We start from the raw sequence: 23,822 nt of genomic DNA, 5'->3' as shown, positions 1-23,822 counted from the left end.
CAGATGGCTCACAAGTTTCTGTTTACAGCAGCAGGAAGATGGGCATACAGATTGCTGAGATGAGGTTAAGTAGATGGCAGTCAGTGTGGAGGCTGAGGACTTGGGTGCTGACATCCCACCACCAGATAGGAACTCCCAGCCTTACCATTCACTAATCATGACCATAAGATAACTACTTAACCTCTCTGTGCCTCAATTTCTTCATGATAGCATATCTCTCATGGGGTGGCTGTGAGATTTAATAATTCATATAAAGACTTCAAAGTGTGTCTGGAGCAAGGTAAGTGCATATTTTTTAAAGTTGTTCTTAAATAATGGAACCACATTCCATAATTGCCATTGTTCTTCAGAAAGAATAAAGTAGACAGGGTTGGAAAACAACTTTTGGAATAAGCACTTTTATATAAGCCTTTATTATGGTTTGAATGTGAGGTGTCCCCAAAAAACTCATGTATGAGACAAAGCAAGAAGGCTTAGAGGTGAAATGATTGGGTTATGAGAGTTTCAATACAATCAGTGAAAACTAGAGACAGGTAGGATGTGCCTGGATGAGATGCATCATTGGGGACATGCCTTTGGGGTATATATTTTATATCTGGCGAGTGGAGTCTCTCTCTCTGCTGCTTCATCTGCTGCTTCATCATGAAGCTGCTTCTGTCCACCATACTCTTCTGCCATGATGCTCTGCTTCGCCTCGAGTCCCCAGGAATGGAGCCAGCTGCTTATGAACTGAGACTTCAGAAACCCTGAGCCCCCAAATAAAACTTTTCCTTCTCTACCATAGTTCTGGTCAAGTCATTTAGTCATAGAAGAAAAAAAAAAAAAAACTGACAAAAACAGTCTTAAATAATCAAAAACAATTTGTTTTGTTTCCCCTTTGTCTACACCCATTATTCTAGCCAATTCCAGTGACAACAAAAGTTTTATGTGTCCTGGAGATAGACCCCTCCATTCCTAAAAGAGAATAAATGTCACTGAGGGACACATCATTCCTATGATCCCTTAGCACTTCTTGGCTTCTATTTCCCCTGCTTAACCACTTCCCTCGTCTACCCTGAGATAATTCTGCACATTCATAACATGGAAGTCTTTCTCAAACATAGTAGATGTTCAATACATATGTGTTGGGATTATATTTCACTTAATACTTATGAAATGAGTGATGTGAAAGAAGCAGTTTAAGGGGAGAAAGAAGTAGTTTGGAGGGAGCAGGGGATAGACATGTTCACATAATTAGATGTAACTTCTTGTCCTGGAAATTCGCCAATCATCCACCTTCCTTTTAGCAGCTTTATTAAGATAAAATTCGCCTACCATGACCCATTTAATGTATATAACATAATGGTTTTCAGCATATTCACAGAGTTGGATGGTCAGCACCCAAAAGAAGAAACACCATATCCATTAGCAGTAATTTTCCAGTCCTTTGACATCCATCTCTTCAGGCAACCACTAATTACATTCTATCTTTATAAATTTGCTTATTCTGGACAATTTACATAAATAGAATGAAATAATATGTACACTTTGGTGAATGGCTTCTTTCATTCAGCATTATGTGTTCAAGGTTCATCCATGATATAGAAAATATTATTACATAAATATTTCATTGTTTTTACTTCCAAATAATACTTCATTGTATAGACATATAATATTTCATATATTTGTTAGTTAATAGACATTGAGTTGTTTTCTTTTGGGGGTACAGTGGAATAATTATGAATAATACTGCTATAAAATTTTGTATGCAATTTTTTTATTTCTCTTGAATAAATATCTAAGGATGGAATTCTTGTGTCACAAAGTAACTGTTTAACATTTTTGTGAAACTACCAGACTGTCTTTCTAAGCACTGTTATCATTTTACATTCCCACATAAAACATATGAGAACTCCTATTTTTCCATATCCTTGTCAACACTTGTTATTGTTTTATTTTATCTTTTCTTTTGTGTAAACATCCTAATGGGTATGAAGTAATAACTCATTGTGATATTGATTGTTATCTCCCTGATGACTAATTATGTTGAGCCTATTTAATGTGCTTTTAACAGGCTTATTATACATTTATTGATCTCTTGGGAAATGTCTACCTGAATTCTTTACATATTTTTAAGTTCATTTATTTTTCTTTAAAATATTGAATGATTATAATCGTTTATATATTCTGATACACATCCTTTATCAGATAATTAGGAAATATTGTCCCCTAATCTGTGGTTTAATTTTATTGATAATATTATTTGCAAAATAAAGTATTAAATTTCAATGCTCTCCTATTTATGTAAATTTTACGTTGTCACCTATGGTTTGGATTTGTATCAAGACACTATAGGCTAACCCAAGATCACAAGGGATTATACTTATGGTCATTTTAGTGGGGTTGGAGCAAACTCAAGCCTTGTGTACCTTAAGCACATGCTTTCCTGTTGAGCTATACCACAAGTCCTATATCTATGTTTCTTTTAGGAGATTTCTAGTTTTAGCCTTTACATTTAGGTTTATGATTCATTTTTAATGAATTTCTTAGTAAGGTGTCAGAAAGATACAGAAGTCAATTCTTCTTCATATGGATATCCAGATGTTCTAGCAATATTGATTGAGAAGGCATTTTCCATCATTGAATTGTTTGGGAACCCTTATTGAAAAACAATTGACCACACATCCTAAGGGCTATTTCTGGATTCTCCATTCTAAATGTCTAAACTTTTTGCCAATATATTACCATTGTGATAATGTAGTTTTGTATCAACTTTTGAAATCAGGATATGTAATCCCTCCAAATGTATCCTTTTTAGAGAGTGTTTTACTTTTTCTACATCTCTTTCATTTCTATATGAATTATGGGATCAGCTTGTTTATTTCTTCAAAAAAGGAAGCTGTGATTTTAGTTGTGATTTTATCAATTCTTCCATCAATTTTGAGAATTTTTTTTTAAAAAAAGATTGTTTAGTCATCAATGGACCTTTATTTTATCTAATTGTTTATTCATATGCAGTGCTGAGGATCAAACCCAGGTCCTCACACATGCCAGGCAAATGCTCTACCACTGAGCCACAAGCACAGCCCAATTTTGAGAATTTTCTGTGTTAGAAATATAAATTTCTCCACTCCCAAAACTCCCTTTTCACTTATTCATATCTTCTTGAATTATTTAATAGCTTCCATTCTTTTATTGATATTAGCATAGTACTGGCCTCATGAGTGAATTGGGAAGTGTTCACTTCTTTCCTATTTTTTGGAAGAATTTGTGAACAACTGATATTAATTCTCCTCTTAATATTGAGTAAAAGTCATCAGTGGAGACATCTGGTCTTGGACTTTCTGTGAAGTTTTATTAATAATTCAACCTTTTTGCTTCTTGTAGGTTTACTCAGGTTTTCTATTTCTTCTTAATTTGGTAGATGGTGTTCTTATACATTTGTACACTTCTTTGAAGATGAAATACCTTTCATTTGATACAGGTTACCTTAAATCAGGTAAGAAAGGACACTAGGCGATCCAAGATGGCAGACTAGAGGGTGACTGCATCTCCAGTCGCTCCAGAACCCAGGATTCAAGAAGGGGAGGCACTGAGGATGTGAGGGCGATCTGGCTGAGACATCTGTCACCCCATTGATTGCCAGGGTTGATTCGGCTGATCTGGCTGGCTAGGCGTGTGTCCCCTTCCTCCCTCACCACTCCATGTGCGTCCCTCCCAAAGCTGGGCACTCTGTGGAAGAAGACGACCTTCCCCGATAGAGGAGGACTGTTCTTCAGTCAAGGGTATACGAGTAGCTGCGCTCCCCTGCTAGAACCTCCAAACAAGCTCTCAAGAAGGGGAGGCATTGAGAGACTCGGACTAAATTAGAGCCACAGGGTGAGTCCCCCCCCCCCCCCCCCCCCCCCCCCCCCCGGGAAGCTCAGCCCGGGCGGCAGGCCCAAATAGGGTGGCTTATCAGAGTAGGGCAGGGCAGATAGTGTCTTCCCCAGGGAGCCCTGTGCACTCCAGCGGTGGGCTCCTCCCACACAGCCAGCTTCTCCAGCTTCTCGGAGCAGGCAACCCAGTGAGAGTTTTTCTGCACAGAACCAGCTCCAAGTCCCTGAGCAAGTTCCGGCCCGCAGGTTGCTTCAGGGACCAGGACAGGGCAGCCAGGGACTTCCCCAAGCAGCCCGGCTCCCTCCGGCGGGAAGCACCTTTCCAGGCTAGCTTCTTGGAGCAGACCGCCCAGTGAGAGCCTTTCTACACAGATCCAGCCACAAATCCCCAAGCCAGCGTAGAGCTTTGACCCACAAGCAGCCTCTGGGACCAGGACAGGGCAGCCAGAGACCTCTCCAGGCGGCCCTGCCCCCTCCAGCCACAGGCTTTTTCAACAGGGCGATCCAAGATGGCGGACTAGAGGGTGACTGCATCTCCACTCGCTCCAGAACCCAGGATTCAAAAAGGGGAGGCACTGAGAGACTCAGACTAAAATAGAGACACGGGGGTGAGTCTCCCCAACCCGGTGAAGCTTGGCCCAGGCGGCAGGCCCGGATTCGGACAGCTTCTCAGAATAGGGCAGAGCAACTAGAGTCTTCCCCAGGCAGCCGTGTGCACTCCAGCGGTGGGCTCCTCCCACACAGCCAGCTTCACGGAGCAGGCACCCCAGTGAGAGCCTTTCCACACAGAGCTAACTCCAAGCCCTGGAACCAGTAGTGGGCTAAGGGCAGCTTTCTTCTGAAGCACTGCATTATCAAGTTCCTCCAAGACTTCGGGCTACTAAAGGTTAGGAGGTGATATATTGGAAATCTACAGGGACACTATAAGCCAATAGAGGGAATCTGCAATATCACAGAGTCCCACTGACATCTGACCAATATGAGAAAACAAGGGAAGAAAATGTCCCAAACAAACCTAGATACTATATCAATAAAACCCAATGACAGCACAGCAGAAGAAATGTCAGAAAGGGAGTTCAGAATGCACATAATTAAAACAATCAGGGAAGCAAACGAGGAAATGAAAGAGCAAATGCAGGCATTGAAGGAGGAGATGAAAGAGCAAATGCAGGCATTAAATGATCGCACCAATCAACAGTTAAAAGAGCAAATACGGGAAGCAAGAGATCATTTCAATAAAGAGTTAAGAGATACTGAAAAAAAAAAAACAAACAGAAATCCTTGAAATGAAGGAAACAATAAACCAAGTTAAAACTCCATAGAAAGTATAACCAATAGGATAGAATACCTAGAAGACAGAACCTCAGATATTGAACACAAAATATATAATCTTGAAAACAAAGTTAACCAAACAGAGAAGATGGTAAGAAATCATGAACAGAATCTACAAGAATTGTGGGATATCATGAAAAGACCAAATTTAAGAATTATTGGGATTGAGGATGGCTTAGAGAAACAAACCAAAGGAATGAACAATCTATTCAATGAAATAATATCAGAAAATTTCCCAATCTGAAGAATGAAATGGAAAACCAAGTACAAGAGGCTTATAGGACTCCAAATATACAAAATTACAACAGACCCACACCAAGGCACATAATTATGAAAATACCTAACATACAAAATAAAGACAGAATTTTAAAGGCCACGAGAGACAAGAACCAAATTACATTCAGGGGAAACCAATACAGATATCAGCAGATTTTTCAATCCAGACCCTAAAAGCTAGAAGGGCCTGGAACAACATTTACCAAGCCCTGAAAGAAAACGGATGCCAACCAAGAATCTTATACCGAGAAAAACTTACCTTCAAATTCGACGATGAAATAAGATCCTTCCATGATAAACAAAAGCTAAAGGAATTTACAAAAAGAAAGCCAGCATTAAAGAACATTCTCAGCAAAATATTCCATGAGGAAGAGATGAAAAACAACGATGCCAATCAGCAACTGGAGGAAATAGCCTAAAGGAATAGCCAAATAAAGGAGAAACCAAATCATGTCAAAAAACAAAAATGTGTCAAATAACTGGGAATACAAATCATATCACAATAATAACCCTGAATGTTAATGGCCTGAACTCATCAATCAAAAGACATAGATTGGCAGATTGGATTAAAAAGAAAAATCCAACAATACGCTGCCTGCAAGAGACTCATCTCATAGAAAGAGATACCCATAGACTAAAGGTGAAAGGATGGGAAAAAACATACCATGCACACAGACACAGCAAAAAAGCTGGAGTATCCATTCTCATTTCAGATAATGTGGACTTCAAGCCAAAACTAGTCAGAAGGGATAAAGAAGTACATTACATACTGCTTAAGGGAAGCATAAATCAGCAAGACATAGCAATCATAAATATCTATGCCCCGAACATTGGCTCATCCATGTACGTCAAACAAATCCTTCTCAATTCCAGAAATCAAATAGACCACAACACAATAATACTAGGCGATTTTAACACACCTCTCGCACCGCTGGATAGATCGTCCAAACAAAAATTGAATAAAGAAACCATAGATCTCAATAACACAATCAACAATTTAGACTTAACAGACATTTATAGAATATACCATCCAACAAAGAACAAATACACTTTCTTCTCAGCAGCACATGGATCCTTCTCTAAAATAGACCATATTCTATGCCACAAAGCTACTGTTAGCAAATACAAGAAGATAGAGATACTACCTTGTACTCTATCAGACCATAATGGATTGAAATTAGAAATAAATGACAGAATAAAAAACAGAAACTTCTCCAATATCTGGAGATTAAATAATACACTATAATATGATGAATAGATAACAGAAGACATCAGGAGGGAAATAAAAAAATTCTTAGAAGTAATCGAGAACAAAGACACATTATATCAAAATCTCTGGGACACTATGAAAGCAGTACTTAGAGGAAGATTTATTTCATGGGGCGCATTCAACAAAAGAAGTAGAAATCAACAAATAAACGACTTACCACTACAGCTCAAAGTCCTAGAAAAAGAAGAGCAGACCAACACCAAAAGTAGTAGAAGACAGGAAATAGTTAAAATCAGAGCAGAAATCAAAGAAACTAGAACAAAAGAAACAATCGGAAAAATTAACAGAATAAATAGTTGGTTCTTTGAAAAAATAAACAAAATTGATAAACCTTTAGCCACACTAACAAAGAGAAAGAGGGAGAAAACTCAAATTACTAAAATTCGGAATGAACAAGGAAATATCACAACAGACACAAGTGAAATACAAAACACAATTAGAAGCTATTTTGAATATCTATACTCCAACAAAACAGAAAACCTCGAACACATCATCAAGATTCTAGAGACATATGAATTACCTAAACTGAACGAGGACATAAACAACTTAAATAAATCAATTTCAAGCAATGAAATAGAAGAGGTCATCATAAGCCTACCAACAAAGAAAAGTCCAGGACCAGATGGGTTCTCAGCCGAGTACTACAACACCTTTAAAGAAGAGCTCATTCCAATACTCCTCAAAGTATTCCATGAAATAGAAGAGGAGGGAGCCCTCCCAAACTCATTCTATGAAGCCAATATCACCCTGATACCTAAACCAGACAGAGACACATTGAGGAAAGAAAATTTCAGACCAATATCCTTAATGAACATCGACGCAAAAATTCTCAACAAAATGTTAGCAAATCGCATACAAAAATATATTAAAAAGATAGTGCACCATGACCAAGTGGGTTTCATCCCAGGGATGCAAGGTTGGTTCAACATCCGGAAATCAATAAATGTCATTCACAATATCAACAGACTAAAAGTGAAGAATCACATGATTATTTCAATAGATGTAGAAAAAGCACTTGATAAAATACAGCATCCCTTCATGCTCAAAACACTAGGAAAAATTGGGGTAGTGGGAACATTCCTTAACATTGTAAAGGCCATCTAGGCCAAGCCCATGGCCAATATCATTCTAAATGGTGAAAAACTGAAAGCATTCCCCTAAAAACTGGAACCAGGCAGGGATGCCCTCTTTCACCACTTCTATTCAACATTGTCCTTGAAACTCTAGCCAGAGCAATTAGACAAACCAAAGAAATTAAAGGGATACGAATTGGAAAAGAAGAACTCAAACAATCCCTGTTCACTAATGACATGATTATATATTTAGAGGAACCTAGAAATTCCACCAGAAAACTCTTAGAACTCATAAGTGAATTCAGTAAAGTAGCAGGTTACAAGATCAATGCATATAAATCTAATGCATTTTTATACATAAATGATGAATCTTTGGAGAGAATAATTAGGAAAACTACCCCATTCACAATAGCCTCGAAAAAAATAAAATACTTGGGAATCAATCTCACAAAAGAGGTGAAAGACCTCTACAATGAGAACTGAGGAACACTAAAGAAAGAAATTAAAGAAAATCTTAGAAGATGGAAAGATCTCCCATGTTCTTGGATAGGCAAAATTAATATTGTCAAAATGGCCATACTACCAAAAGTGCTATACAGATTCAGTGCAATTCCAATTAAAATCCCAATGATGTACCTTACAGAAATAGAGCAAGTAATTATGAAATTCATCTGGAAGAATAAGAAACCCAGAATAGCTAAAGCAATCCTCAGTAGAAAGAGCAAAGCAGCGGGTATCCCAATACCAGATCTTCAACTCTATTACAAAGCAATAGTAACAAAAACGGCATGGTATTGGTACCAAAATAGACAGGTAGATCAATGGTACAGAATAGAGGACATGGACACAAACCCAAATAAATACAATTTTCTCATACTAGACAATGGTGCCAAAAATATGCAATGGAGAAAAGATAGCCTCTTCAACAAATGGTGCTGGGAAAACTGGAAAACCATATGCAACAGAATGAAACTAAATCCCTATCTCTCACCCTGCACAAACTCAACTCAAAATGGATCAAGGACCTCGAAATCAGACCAGAGACTCTGCATCTTATAGAAGAAAAAGTAGGTCCAAACCTTCAACTTGTTGGCTTAGGATCAGACTTCCTTAACATGACTCCCAAAGCACAAGAAGTAAAAGCAACAATCAACAACTGGGATAGATTCAAACTAAAAAGCTTTCTCTCAGCAAAGGAAACTATCAGTAATGTGAAGAGAGAGCCTACAGAGTGAGAGAATATCTTTGCCACTCATACTTCAGATAGAGTGCTAATTTCCAGAATATAAAGAACTCAAAAAACTCTACACCAATAATATAAATAATCCAATCAATGAATGGGCTAAGGAAATGAACAGACACTTCACAGAAGAAGATGTGCAAGCAATCAACAGTTATATGAAAAAATGTTCAACATTTTTAGTAATAAGAGAAATGCAAATCAAAACTACCCTAAGATTTCATCTCACCCCAATAGAATGGCGATTATCAAGAACACAAGCAACAATAGGTGTTGGCGAGGATGTGGGGAGAAAGGTACACTCATATATTGCTGGTGGGGTTGCCAATTAGTGCAGCCACTCTGGAAAGCAGTATGGAGAGTCCTCAGAAAGCTTGGAATGGAACCACCATTTGACCCAGCTATCCCACTCCTTGGCCTATACTCAAACGACTTAAAATCAGCACTTCAGAGATATAGCCACATCAATGTTTATAGCTGCTCAATTCACCATAGCCAGATTGTGGAACCAACCTAGATGCCCTTCAGTTGATGAATGGTTAAGGAAAATGTGGCATATATATACAATGAAATATTACTCCGCCATGAAGAATGATAAAATTATGGCATTTGCAGGAAATGGATGAAATTGGAGAATATCATCCTAAGTGAGGTAAGCCAATTCAAAAAACTAAAGGACGAATGATCTCACTGATAAGCAAATGAGGACATATAATGGGGGGTAGGAGTGGTTAGCGTTAGGGTTAGGGTTAGGTTTAGGGTTAGGGATAAGGAGGGTGGTAAGAATGGAGGAAGAAAGGACTGTATAGAGGGAAAAGATGGGTGGGAGGGTTGGGGGGGAAGGGAAAAAAATAACAGAATGAATCAAACATTGCCCTATGTAAATTTATGAATACACAAATGGTATGCCTTTACTCCATGTACAAATAGAGAAACAACATGTATACCATTTGTTTAAATAATAAATAAATAAATAAAAAATAAAATAAAAATGAAAGGACACTAAATATGCTGTCTTTTATAATTGCCTACATAGTTAATTTTGCTGATGCCATTTGTGTGTGTGTGTATGTGTGTGTGCATGTTGACTTGCGTTAATGTCTGGTGTCACTTTTTTTTTTTTTACTATTTATTTTACCACTTCTTTACTATTTCTCACAAACTGATGTTAGCAACAGATTTATTTTGTATTTATTTCATTTTTATTGAGATAATTATTTAGGCATTTATTTAGATTTTTATTTAGAAAGTCTTGCTGGACATCATTGGTCAATACAGTTCTTTGCTTTTTTGTCTTGCTGTGTTTTGTTTTTTAATTTCAGCACTTTGAATATGGCATCCCACTGTCTTCTATTCTTGTTTCTGGGAGAAATTGATTTTAATCTTATAGAGACACTGTTGTCTCAATAAGATGAAACAAAAGTCACATTATGGTGACTCTTGAAACTGCTTTCAAGATATTCTCTTTGTGTTTTACTTTCAATGATTATTTCCTATGGAAAGTCAGGGTATAGATATGTTTAGTTGTTTTTTCTTGGAGTACATTGAACATCATTATTATTTACATTAGTATCTACGAAATTTTAAAAGCTTTCAGCCATTATTGCTTTAAATATTTTTCTGCTCCTTTCTCAGTTTCCTTCTGGTATTCCTATTATGCATACATTAATGTTAAATTCCATAACATATTTCCCTGTGGTTCTGTTAACTTCTTTTCAATACTTATTCTTCTCTTTGATCTTTATGCTATTTAATATCTATTGCTCTATTTTCAAGATCACTGATTCTTTTTAATGTTGCATTCTGCCAGTAGAAGAGTTCTACTGTTAGGCCCCTATAGCAATATTTCAAATTTCATTTATTATACATGTAAATATGAGAATTTCCATTTTTTACATTTTTTTTAAATCCTATTATCTCTTCATTGTTATCTTCTAGCATTAGGGTCACATCTATCTTTAAATCCTTAAACATGATTTCCTTTAATGCTTTTAGTATATTTATAATATTTGCTTTAAATCTTTGAATTCCAAATCTAACATCTGGGCCCCCTTAAAGATGGTTTCTGTGCCTAGCTTTTTACCATATATAGGTTGTTTATTTCCTGTTGTTTTGCATCTCATGAAATTTTGTTGAAAACTAGAAATTTTTAATAGTATATTGTGGTAGTTCTGAATACTGATTCTTTATTTCTTTTTACTACTGTTTACTTATTTATTTGTTTAGTGTCTTGACTTGTCTAGGATAGTGGAATCTATTTTCTCTGGCTTTTCTCTATCTGCAGACTCTCTTGTCATTCCTCTTAGGCATAACATTGGGCACATTATAGTCATCCTTACCATTTTTTCATTCCCTGGGGGTGGTGACTATTTTGGTTGTGTTCACTTTGGCTGCTTCTTCCTATGGCCTAAGTATTAAGCTTCTGATTACTCTGCCTATATTGGTATTACACTCAGTTTCTGGCTTCTTTAATTGCTTCATGACTACTCCACTGTTTTCAACAATGCCCTGAGACACAAAACGTTTCAATAAATTTGGGCCTTATATTAGTCGGTAAGATGCTATAACAAAATACCACAGATAGGGTGACTTAAATAACAGAATTTTACTTTCTCACAGTATGGTTTGTAGATGTCTGCCTTTTTGTTGTGTTTTCACAGAGATTTCCTCAGTATATATGTACAGAAGGAAGACAGAATGACCTCTCTGGTTTCTCTTCTTATAAGAACACTAATCCTCTCAGATGAAGGCCCACTTTTACAACCTTATTTAACCTTAATTCATTCTTTGGGGTCTCTATCTCTAAGTTAGTCCCACTGGGCATTCAGGTTTCAATGTATGAATTTCAGAGGAACTTTTAATAACAGACTATTTTAGGGGTATTTTGAGAACAACTTTTGAGGTTAGCAACAAGTCCAGAAGGAATCTTCTTATCTTTGTCCTTCCTAGTCCACCTCTGTTAAATGTCTATCTATTTCTACCTTCAGCTTGTTACTATCACACAGTAACCAGTCTACCCATAATTGCTCAACATTCTCAAACTCTCTGTTGTTTTCAATTAGCACCCTTATGCTTCAAAATCTCTATTCTTTCTTCCAATGATGTTTAAACTTGTGTATCATCAATCTTCTAATGGAAAGACGTATGGTTCTTTATTCTCATGCCTTGTCTTTCCCATGAGTTGTACCCTTTCACCATTGCACCAGAGCTGGTGGGATGGAGAGTGACCTACCTGTGCTGGGGTGACTCTCTTGGTCCATAAGTGAAGCACTAAATGAGGATGGTAACACCTAGTCTTCTTTGCTTGTGCCCCCTAAAATAGAACTCCTATTTTATGAGCAAGCTGGTACAGGGATATTCCAAACCTTACTGAATAGACATTTTACCCTATGAGTGTGGTTTGGGTGAAGAAAAGGAACATTGGTCCTTTTTGCCACATACACTTTGCATGGAGGTCCTGAAACATGAATCTGAGGCAATGGGTGATTCCAGGTGCCTTTTTTTCCAAGGATGAACTATAGCCTTTAATTAGAAGCTGGGAGGAGGGGGATCCCTGTCTTTTGGCTATACCAATTCAGAACACAGGACTAGGGAGATAGCTCAGCTGGTAGAGTGCTTGCCTCGCAAGCACAAGGCCCTGAGTTTGATCCCCAGTACCACAAAAAAAAAAAAAAAAAAAAAAAAAAAAAAAAAAAAAAAATAATTCAGAACACAGCTACCTTCATGCTGAACTTTTGGAAGGAAGGAGGTAATAGACAGGTCCTAATTCAAATGCCCCTAACTCTCACTTCTCACTGAGACTTATTAGGTTTTCTTGAATAAGTAGTTTTTTACTTTCTGCATATCCTTAAGATAGATAGATAAAATGGATAGATAATATAAATTTTTACCAGTTAAATTGTTGTTGAAAAGATTCCAGCGGTTTATCCCTACCAGCAGTCCCTGCCCTTGCTTCCCTGCATGCCTTTATCATATAACTTGAGAAAAAGAGAAACCCTATTCCTCCCACCAGTACCAAGAAAAACAAATCAATCATGTATGTCATTTTTATACAAATATCATTTTGCTACCATGAATCCCATCACTGAACCAGGAATTGAGAAGAAATTGAAGAGTGCACAATAGTGTTCTTGGTACCTGCAGGGCCCACTATTATGCTTTCTTGTGATAAAAAATGTGTATAAAATGACTGCCCACAATTTTTCATCCTGTCTGTACATACCACCTGGAGGTAGAATCTTTTGACCCACTCCGGGAATCTGGATCTTGAGACTTGCTTTAACCCATTAAGTGTGGCGAAATGATGCTGTGCCAGTACTGGGTCTAGACCATCTGAGAGCAGCTGATGTCCACAGTTGCTTTCTTGCTACCCTGCACTGCCATGTAAAGAATCGCAGGCTAACCTGATAAAGTGAGTCCCCATAAAGAGAGAGAAGCCATGGGAAGAAGAAAAAAGACCCCAGGCAAAAGCCAGCACAAAGACCCCAGGCATGCAGGTGGAGCCATCTTGGACCTCCTTGTCCAGCCTAGACACCAGCAGAATGTAGCCTCCTGGGCAAAGCCAGCTGACTACACATGGAGTTCTGCCCAATTTCCAAACCACGGAATTGTGAGTAGTAAAATGAAGCGTTGTTCAAGTCACTATGTTTGGGGGTAGTTTGCTGGATAGCAACAGATACATGAAACACACCCTTTGCGGAAGTAGATGGTAAGTTTTCCTCCAGATTACTTAACAGTAGGTAAAAATTAAATAGAAATCTAGTGATGAATAGAAGGAAAGAAAAGGAAGGAGAAAAGAGAAGGAATATGAAGGAACACACTCATTTATTAAATAGAGACAGAGCAAAATACATGACAAAGGAGATGGAAGAAGTGAGGAAAGGAAGTGAGCACGATAACTGAGGTGCACATGACTTCTGGAGGACCTGGATTAAGGATGCAGAGGGCACATGATGGACATGCAGGTGCAGATGAAAGGGATCCCTAGACTGACAGAGGGCCTGGGTCATGTCTCAGCTCTGCCATACTGAACCATCTGACCTTAAGGAAAGCATTTGCTAACTCTGCTATTCAGTTGCCTACCTGATAGAAAGAAGGAGCAGGATAAATCATTCCTACATTTAATCTTTTTATTCAACCAGCAAATAAAGATGACTTTGAAAAATACTATGTTCTATAAACCATGTCCATTGATGAGAAGAATGAGAATTATAATTGGCTTTGTGTTTGTGTGTATGTGTGTGTATGTGCATGCACCACAGAGCGATAATAGTCTATTTTAACGAGGAAAGAAATATTGTGGCTTCTATGACATAGAGATGCTCTCTTAGCAGTGTCCTTAGTGTTAAAAACTTGTCACCCAAATTTCTACCTGACCTAACATGAGGCTTTGTTTTTGGTGTTCATGACCACAATAAATCACCTCTCATTTTATTGTCTAAGAAATAGCTCTTCCAGTGTGACATAGTACAGGTGCTAGATTCTTTGTTTTATACTCTTTTAAAAGCAAACTCATAAATGTCCTTTAGGCAACAAATTGCTCTGCAGTTACTAAAATATTTGATGCTATCAAACATATATTGTTACTCTTTATAATATTAATTTGGTCCCAGGAAACAAACAAAAGCATTACTAATGTTATTAATGGGTAAGTATTCTCTCAAATTCTGTTCCCAAGGTGAATTCGTTTCAGATGTTAATTTATTCATTTGTATATACTGAATGCATTTCATTTTGATTGATCTTCCTTAGTACACCAAAATCTCTTTCTCACACATCTCTATCTTTACTGTGTCATGGTCTCAGTTTGGTAAACTTTCCCTAATCCTGCATATTACATAGGATTCCCCGAACTTCCTCCAATTCCATTTTATTTTTCAGTCCTTAGACTGTTATTTCTGGGGGGAAAATAGTTCTCTGAAGCTAAAATTCAACCAGGACCTACGTTCCCTTGATGTAGTCTCATCCAATGACCCTAGCAGGCTATTTTTAATTGCCTTTTATTGTGTGTATTCCACATTAGACTCTAAAGTTTCAAGAGGACAGAACCTAGCACCAGGAATACTTTCTTTTCTATTATACATCCAGAATTTAGCACAGGTATATTCAATAAAAATTTGTTGAATATGTAAAAAATGAACAAATATATTGCATATAGCACTGTGGGAGATATTAGAAGGCATTGAAAATATGTAGAACATTAAATTTTGCAATAATTTCTATATCTATAGATATAAAATAATATTATGATAAATATAACCTAATTTCATCTATTGTAGTAAAGTCTTAATTTTTTTCTAAATACAACTTATTAATTTTATTATGTATCTTAAAAGTGGGAGTAATTGAGAGAATGAAAAGGAAACATACTAGATTGTACATGTCTATTTTCTGTAAGAAAAACTAGAGAATAAAAAAAAATGTTTTCTTTATGCACTTAATAGATTTTAAGGAATCAAATCAGCTATATAGAATATTGCATTTTTCTGCATAGGTATTATATGAGTCAATCAGTTGTTTTCTAAAATGTTCCAAAATGACCCCAAGTTGTAAAACAAAGGTTTACCACTCAGAAACAACAGTATCGGGGCATTTGTTGAGTATTTAAGACATGGAAAATGAAGAAGCAGACCCAGGTATCTGTTACCTGTCTAGGGTGAAGGCGTACATCTTAGGGGCTCTGTCATTCACCAGGGAAGTTCTTTCAAGAAACTCCATGGTGACCAGGATTAGCGCTGTTGTCCTCGACGTTGTTGTTTGATTCACTGTCCAGTTTTGGACACAAAGCGGTACTGCAATTATTCACACACTTCCCAAAGAAAATAGAAAAAGGCTTCCAGGACTTAAATTAAGGGGCCTCCCCCATCAATCTTCTTGGTAGATTTGCTAAAATTACAGCCTCCTTGGAACATCACCTGGCCACAGAAACTGCCTCCCTAGGAGACTTGCAGGTGGGATCATATGAAGTGTATGTGTGTATGTGTGTGTGTGTGTGTGTGTGGTGTGTGTGTGCGTGTGAGATTCAACTGTGCTTTCTAAAAGGTAGAGGAGCTTAAGCGTTCCTACCAAATGCTGATGTAGGGTTTGACCTTCAGAGCACACCTGAGTGAGTTGCAAATAGTTACCCTTCTGTACACCAATCTCTTGGATTTTTTGTTTTCTTTTCCTCTTTTTTTTTTTTTTTTTTTTTTTCTTTTTTGGTCTCACTCTTTCCTTCTATTTAAAAGTATTTCTTCTGGGACTGAGTTCTAAGATGATTTCTAAGCAGCTGTCAGGATTTGCTTCTTCTCCCCTAGGACTATTTAGGGATTTCACTACTGAAGGGGAGGACAAGGGTCATTAGTCACTGAAGTCTGTGTTCTGAACCTGTTCCTGTTCCTGGTATGGCAGCTTTGAAACCCTTTGACAGGCAGAAGAAGGGTAGACTCTGCTTCCAAGTAAGTACCATCCCTCCCTCACATGAGAACTGGAGTGAAGCGTGTTGTCCTTGGCCAGGGTCTCCACTGCTGAGGATAAATGACTCACCCAGGAAAACCTATGAGGCATACCAATCACAGCTCTCAAGAATGGAGCCTCCAGAGCTATTCCCAAGAGACCTTCAATTCACAGCTCCTAGGAATTGACATTCTACTTCATCACAAAGCATTTTCCTTTCCACATAAGTGAAGGAGTTATCACCCATGACAAGACCTGGGTCAACAGCAGGCATTTGTATGTGGCCAAAGACTTGCACAGATGTGGAGAGAGGTAGGTGAGGGCAGACTGGAAAAAGCCATGAGACCCTGACCATGAGCCCTCATTGCCTTCTTCCTATGTGCTCCCTCTGCTGAAAACAGTGATTTAGTCCCAGAATAACCCTGCGGCTCAGTGTCACAGAAATGTTCCCATCTCGTCCAGCTAAGATCTCTCACAATAGCCTAATAAAATAAATATCATTCCCTATCAGAAGAATGGGGTTCAATCATAATGGAAGTTGGCAGTGAGTGGAGAAGCTACCCTTGACTGAGAGGAAGGGTGTACGAGCTCCTGTCACATCTGTGTGGAGCTGCACCGCTTATAAATCATAAGACTTCAAACACCATCACATATAACATAAATCCCCAGGGCTCCTCGTATGGCCCTATTGCCTAACTGATGTTACCTTTCCTTTGATGGTGGGGAACCAGAGAAATAACTCTGGGGAGGCTGTCAGTCCTTCTAGCACATAGAAGAGAATTAGAATTCAAATGAATTAATGTTAAAAAATAAGGAAACTATTTTAAACCAGGCTGAAATTAAGGATAGGAGGAAAGAAGGAAGAGAAGCAATATTCAAATATAAGAAAAAGAATGCATAGCTATTGATAATAGGCAAAACAAACCCAAAAATCAATCTGGGAGTCTGAGATTCCATACCACAGCTTTTGTCACTAGTGTGAACATGAATACACAGACAGACTTTTATCTGAGTCTGTGAGTGTGTGAATCAGCTTTCCATCACTGAAAATTACCTGACAAAACAACTAAAAGAAGGAAAGCCTTATTTGGTTAACTGGCTTCATTGCTTTGGGCCTGAGGTGAGGCAGAACATCATGGTGGAAGGTCATGACCAAAGAAGACTATTCACCTCATACAGTAGGGAAACAGAGAAAGGAAGTGGCCAGGGACAAGAGGTAGTCACCAAGAGTATGCCCTTAAGGACCTACTCCCTCCAGGTAGGTTCCACCACCTCCCAATAATCCATTCAGTTATGAATCCTTCAATGGATTAATCCACTGATGAGATCAGAGGTCTCAATCCAATAACTTCCCAAAAGCCCCATCTCTGAATATTGTCACATTGGGCACCAAAGTCTTTAACACATCCGCCTTTGGGGAACACTCCAGACCCAAACTATAACAGTAAGTGTAGAAGTTATATAGTTGGTTATAATGTAGATTGCCTGTGGGACAAAAAGAGAATGAGGGTAAGATAGGTTGGTATGGGGTAGTGTGAGGTAGAGATGAGAAAGAGGGAATAGGGGATTCAAGCAAAATTGAAAAAGAAAACACTGCACAAAATTTTATTCTACAATTTCTTCTATATATTATGTGTTGAACTACATAAATTTGCTATTGTCATAGTCTCCATCTGGTCTAATATCAGCAATTTCATATGGTTCAACTTAAATATGTACGTGCAGAAAAAAATGTGTAGACATGCTTGATACATTTCAAATTAAAAATTAAATGTGTATGTTTTAAAAGTTTTGAGAAATTAGATACCATTTTCATCAAAGATTCATGAATGTCTAAGTGTTACTCTTAAAGATAATGACTATAAACCAGAGCATCTGGTGTGAGTAGCATAAGAGCAGGGAGCAGTGGATTACAGCAAATGAAACTTTCATGTTTAGAAAAAGGTGAGCTTTGCTGCTATAAATGTAGACGCACAGAAGTTATGATCACCAACTGCCTGTATATTATGCTATGTAACTATTCGTCATTTGATCACCTTATCCTCTTACAAACTCATTTCAAGGGAACCATCATGCCCCCTCCCAAATATTTTGTCAGCCCAATTGATGTAAAGTTTCCCATCCACTGACTTGTGGCACACTCCGACATGCCTACCAAGGGCCAACGACCCTAATTAGGCTCCACAAGAGGCACAGGGTATGTATTCAGAAAGCAGCTTGGCTCAAATAAGAAAATCCCCTCTCTTCTTGACAGTTGGTTTGGGTGGGCATTATGCTGCTCATCTTAGTTTCCTAGGCAACTGGCTTCCAAACCACCCTGAATTACAGGTTGTCCTTCCCACTCACTCTCTATCACCAGCTCGTAGCAACTGAAGGGGCAAAGCGCAATTCATAACAGTTACCTCCAGGAATAAATATTCTGTCAGTCACAAGAACGTCTCTGACATAATGGAAGGACCGGTTTGGCTCCCAGTGCTAACTCATGTCAGCGACCGTCTCTTAACAGAATTTTACAAACAGTAGCTAATACTTGTGTAAAAATAACTTGCACAAGTATCTTAAGCAGTGTTCGGTATTTCACTTGCCAAAAGGATTTTGTATTTATGCAAAGTGACTGTGATCGTCCCTAGATACAAAAGTACCAAGGTTTTACAATTAGTGCTCCCCAAATTTAAACCCACATTTCAAAAATGTTTCATGATGCCACTGTTTGCCTGTGACTATCTTCTCAAAAGTGACACAAAACGTGCCTATTTTTAAATAACAGTGTGGAATTTCATCACATTTGGTTCTTTCCCCTTTCGTGGAGGGACGGAGTGGCTTAGTACGTAAACTTTCAGATGAAAGGGACTTAGTTTAGGTTTCTGGTTTGACCACTTCCTGGATATGTGACCTTGAACAAATTGAGTGACCTCTGAATTATTCAATTTCCCATCTATAAAATGGGGGCGGTAAGAGAATCTATCTAACAGAACTCCTGAGAACAGAAAGAAGTAAATATGTACAAACGGGTCTTGGTATAGTTTCTACTGTAGCCAGCATTACATAGCTGTGTGTTGCTATGTCTAAGAAAATTATCTTGACTGCCCCTGAGGAATTGCCCCCAGTCTTGACAGAAGGTTAAAAATTACCCATAATTATCCATGAATGGAAGTACCCATTAATGAAGTGGAGATTATTGAGAAGTCCTGGGAACCCAAACCTGCCATTGGTGGCATGGTTTAGGTGGCTCTTTCAAATGATAGATCTATGCCTGCCCATAACACCCCCTGATCAGTACAGTGCCATTCAGAATAGGTCTCTTCCACAACAGTGGAAAAAATTCAAACTCAACCAGGGCAATCTGCTATTAAAGAGTCTAGACTTATGTACCCCCACACAGACAAGAAAGATACTATTTCCAAGTCCTGCAGAATTTCCTTAGCAAGGTGATTTTATGGTTATTGCTATAGAGTAAGTTTTTCAAAAGTTTTATCCAGACAAATGAAAACAAAGACATTGGAAATTTAATTGGGTTGTATTTTAGACAGCATTATAAAAATTTCATTTAAATCTAAAGTAAACATATATAAAACACCAACCATTTCCAATATTTCATACATTACTGGAAAACGGACTGAAAGTCATCGGATTTTATTTTCTTCTTGATTAATGAAGACCATATAACTTTTTTATTTTACCATTTTTATTTTTAAAGAGATTGAACTGTAGAAATGTTCCAAAAAAATGCAATTTGTATTTATTGAGAAAAGAAATACTTGATAAAATATTGATGTAAAACAGTAAGAGAAATATTTTATTGGGTCTCATAAATGCAAATACATCAATACAATAATAAATAGAAATATTTTGGAGGGAGGAAGATTAGGGTGAGATGGTTGACATGTTTATGAAGAGTATATTTTATTAATTAGTTTCTTGATACCATACTTTCTTTTCCAAGCATTCTGTAAATTTGAACTAATTAACCCTTAAAATCACCCAGCAGGCTAGACATGGTTGATTACGTCTTACAAACTTTAAAGCAACAGTGTTCTTGTTTCACAATCTCATAAATATGCTTGTCTCTCATATTTATACCAGGGAGCAAGGAAGGATTACAAAGACCTAAGCCATCGGGATACAAAAGGTAGACAAATACATTCTTTCTAATATTCCAGCTTCATGGTCTATAAATAGCACAGTGCTTCACTGAGAACTCAAACCCTAAGTTCCTGAATTAAAAAAAAAAAATACTAGTAATAGAGCCCTCTCACCCCATCTAGAACGCACAATTTAATTTGCATGAGTAATGTTTCCTTTAGTGAAAGACCTTAGGGGCCCATGATTTGTCTTAAGGAGAAGAATCTTCACAGAGAGCCCTGGATGCATGCCAAGAGAGCAAGCGCACAGCTCATCTTCTCCTCTGAGATTTGAAAGCCTGGATTTATTTGACTCCTGGCTGACAGGACTGCCTCTCAGGAGATAGTCCCAGAGACAAGACAAAACCATCCTCAGAGCTTTCCCCTCAAAAGACTGAACCATTGCTTGTCACATGGAATCCAAAATGCAGCAAGGGACAGCAGCTGTCTTTTCTGCTTGGAAGCACAACCATAAGGCATTGCAACTAATTCATCTCTTCTTTTGATATTAGTGAATTTGCTTCCAGTGAGCGTACATTTGAAAATGCTGTTAATCTGATTGTAGTAAATCATCACCACCAGCAAAGGATAATTTCTTGGAGTTTGCATCCAACGAAGACAAGTGAGGCATTATGTTACCTAGTACAGCCTAACCTTTACACTCAAATCCCCAGATGCTGGCCAGGCAACAGATGACAGGAGATTGCACTTTCTTTGTAGTCAGTTAACTCTGAAAGAGAGCAAATATTTAATTATGAGCAAACACAAAACATCATCAAAAATATTGTATTTAAACATAGAGTTCTTAAAAGTCTTATGTGCCTAGGATACTATTCCCTTTGAACATCCAGAGTTATATTATTCTTCACCAGAAATGTGATTCTGCATCATTCAAGATATTTCCTTCATTTTAATCATTATGAATGTTCATATTATGCTATCACAAAAAATCCAAGACACAATGACAATGTTCTCCTATTTTAAGTGTTATTTATGCAGCCAAAGTCAATATGATAAACAGTATGAACAGTTTTTATTGGTGCATATTAATTATTTGGATAAAGGGTTTCATTGTGGCATACTCATATGAGTACAATTCAGTTTGAACAGTCAGTATCTCTTTTTCCTCCTCTCCTCTCTCCCTCAATCCTTTCTCCACCATAATGGTTTTCCTTCTACTTTTATGAGATCTTTTTCTCTTTCATTTTTTTCCCCTATAGTTTCTCCATATGAGAGGAAACATATGATGCTTGCCTTTCTGAGTCTGACTTATTTAGATTACCATGATGTTCTCTAGTTGCATCCATTTTCCTGTAAGTGACCTAATTTCATTCTTCTTTATGGATGGATAAAACTCCACTGTGTATATATGCACCACACTTTCTTTATCCATGCATCTGTTGATGGCACCTAGGTGGATTCCATAACTTGGCTATTGTGAATTTTGCTGCTGTCAGAGGGAATGAAAATTAGTACAGTCAACACAAGCAGTTTTTGATAGAGTTGGTTAGAATGGGATTTGGCATAACATGCCTTTCCCTGTCACAAGTTAGTTCCCAAGAAATCTGGCAAATAGTAAACTCAGAGGTCCCTTGGACTTTTTCTGTTGAAGGAAACATACATAGAAATCAGTTCTATGGTTAATGTAATGTTCCAATGAATACTAAAATTCCATCACTTCTTAGAATCTTTACTATTAAGGATGCTGCTGTCAAGTGAGAAACAGTTGTTTTTAATCTACTTTTTAGCAAATAATCATTTCTCTTCAACTTTTTAATAAAGGCCAGGCCTCTAATTAAAGTGGAATGCTGATTAGTCCTAAAGTTCAGATATAATGGATTCACTGTCTGCCCATACATTTATTGCATGACTGACTGGCCAGAGTAAAAACTTCAGAGCATCCCACTCCAGTCCTCATGCTCATTATGTACGAAGTCAAATCTTAATAAGACTCTCATCAGGAAAAATATTCTCCTCCTTCAGACTAAACAAAACACTTTCCATCAAAGATCGATAAGTCATTTATTAATAAATAAAATAGGCTGTCAGAAAAATATGCTAGTTAAATAACATTTTCTAAAAAGTAGCATTCAGGTTTGGTTGGTAAAGTATGTTCAAAATTCAAGAAGGTAGATAATGGACATTAAGTCCTCCTCTTACATCAGATCCTGGGATCCAGGAATAAGTCAATTTTTAAAGACTATTCTGAATATCTTCGCAAAATTCGTTGTGCATTTATGGACACATACACACACACATATCTTTTTAAACTAAGTTTGCCAGATTTTTGGTAAGGCCACTGACTTGGGACTGCTAAAGTAGCATCAATAATGAAGCTATTTTTTTCCCTGTGACTGTTCCTGGGAGACTCCCAGGTCTGTCCTCTACCCACTGGGCCAGGGAGGCTTGATGCTTGTGGCTGCTATTCCATAACGCCCTGTGAATCAGCAAGGGCAACGCCACTTCCCACCTCCTATCTTGTTTACTAGCAAAGAAAACAGGCTGATGTGCACAAAAGCTGCTTTTCACTGGGAAAAAAGTGAAAGACAAAAGCAAGGAGCCTTGGGAGATAGCTGAGCTCAGTGCTCTCCCAAAGAATGCCACCTCATTTCCATCCTCCTCTTCCTCCAAACCCCTAAGGAGATGCCTTTGTCTCATGATGAAGCTCCAAGTCCTTGCTGAGCTTCAGCAATTTAGACAGCTGTAACTTCTACTCTCTGAGGATTTATAATGCAAGAGAGAAGTGCCACTTGGTAGTGGGCGATAGGCCACTGCAATAACAAGCCAGCAAATTTGTCACAGTATTGCCAATTGTTTATCCTTAAATTCTATAATACTGATTAACAAAACCTGAACAAAGAAAAAGGAAGAAAAGAACAAAAATGAATATTGCCAGCCCAGTTATCCTCAGTGTCAACACTGAAAATTAGGAATAGGATTCTCCTTGGATTATTGCCTCTGACTCTGTCAATCAAACACAATATTACACATCACATATTATCTTGTAGTTTCTCATGGCTTAAAAAAAAAATCTCATTCTCTAGACTCTGAATTGTAGACACTGAAACTTATTGTTCTGAACAGTTAGATGATTTAAATGAAACATTCACTTTGTCACATGCATGCAAATATTTTCCTGTCTTGAAAAATGTCACAAGAAGGTGAATCTTTCTGGCTTAGTTTAATTGTGGGAGTAGTGACAGTGCACAAGAAATAATA

At 37.7% G+C, this 23,822-nt stretch overlaps 1 protein-coding gene across 1 annotated transcript in view; it reads right to left on the bottom strand.

Moving 5' to 3' along the window:
• SLC30A8 (solute carrier family 30 member 8) overlaps nucleotides 1–15,765 on the bottom strand; it is a gene marked incomplete at its 5' end in the record, with an annotated part of 46,684 nt that extends 30,919 nt beyond the window's left edge. Inside the window, one exon of the mRNA XM_079142297.1 lies at nucleotides 15,695–15,765. Coding sequence (XP_078998423.1) covers nucleotides 15,695–15,765 — 71 coding nt within the window. The remainder of the gene's footprint in view (nucleotides 1–15,694) is intronic.
• Nucleotides 15,766–23,822: the final 8,057 nt, after the last annotated feature.

The sequence above is a fragment of the Sciurus vulgaris genome (assembly GCF_902686455.1).
Source record: "Sciurus vulgaris genome assembly, chromosome: 1".
NCBI lineage: Eukaryota > Metazoa > Chordata > Mammalia > Rodentia > Sciuridae > Sciurus > Sciurus vulgaris.
The sequence above is the reverse complement of the archived record's forward strand: the minus strand, read 5'-3'. Positions and strand labels throughout refer to the sequence as shown.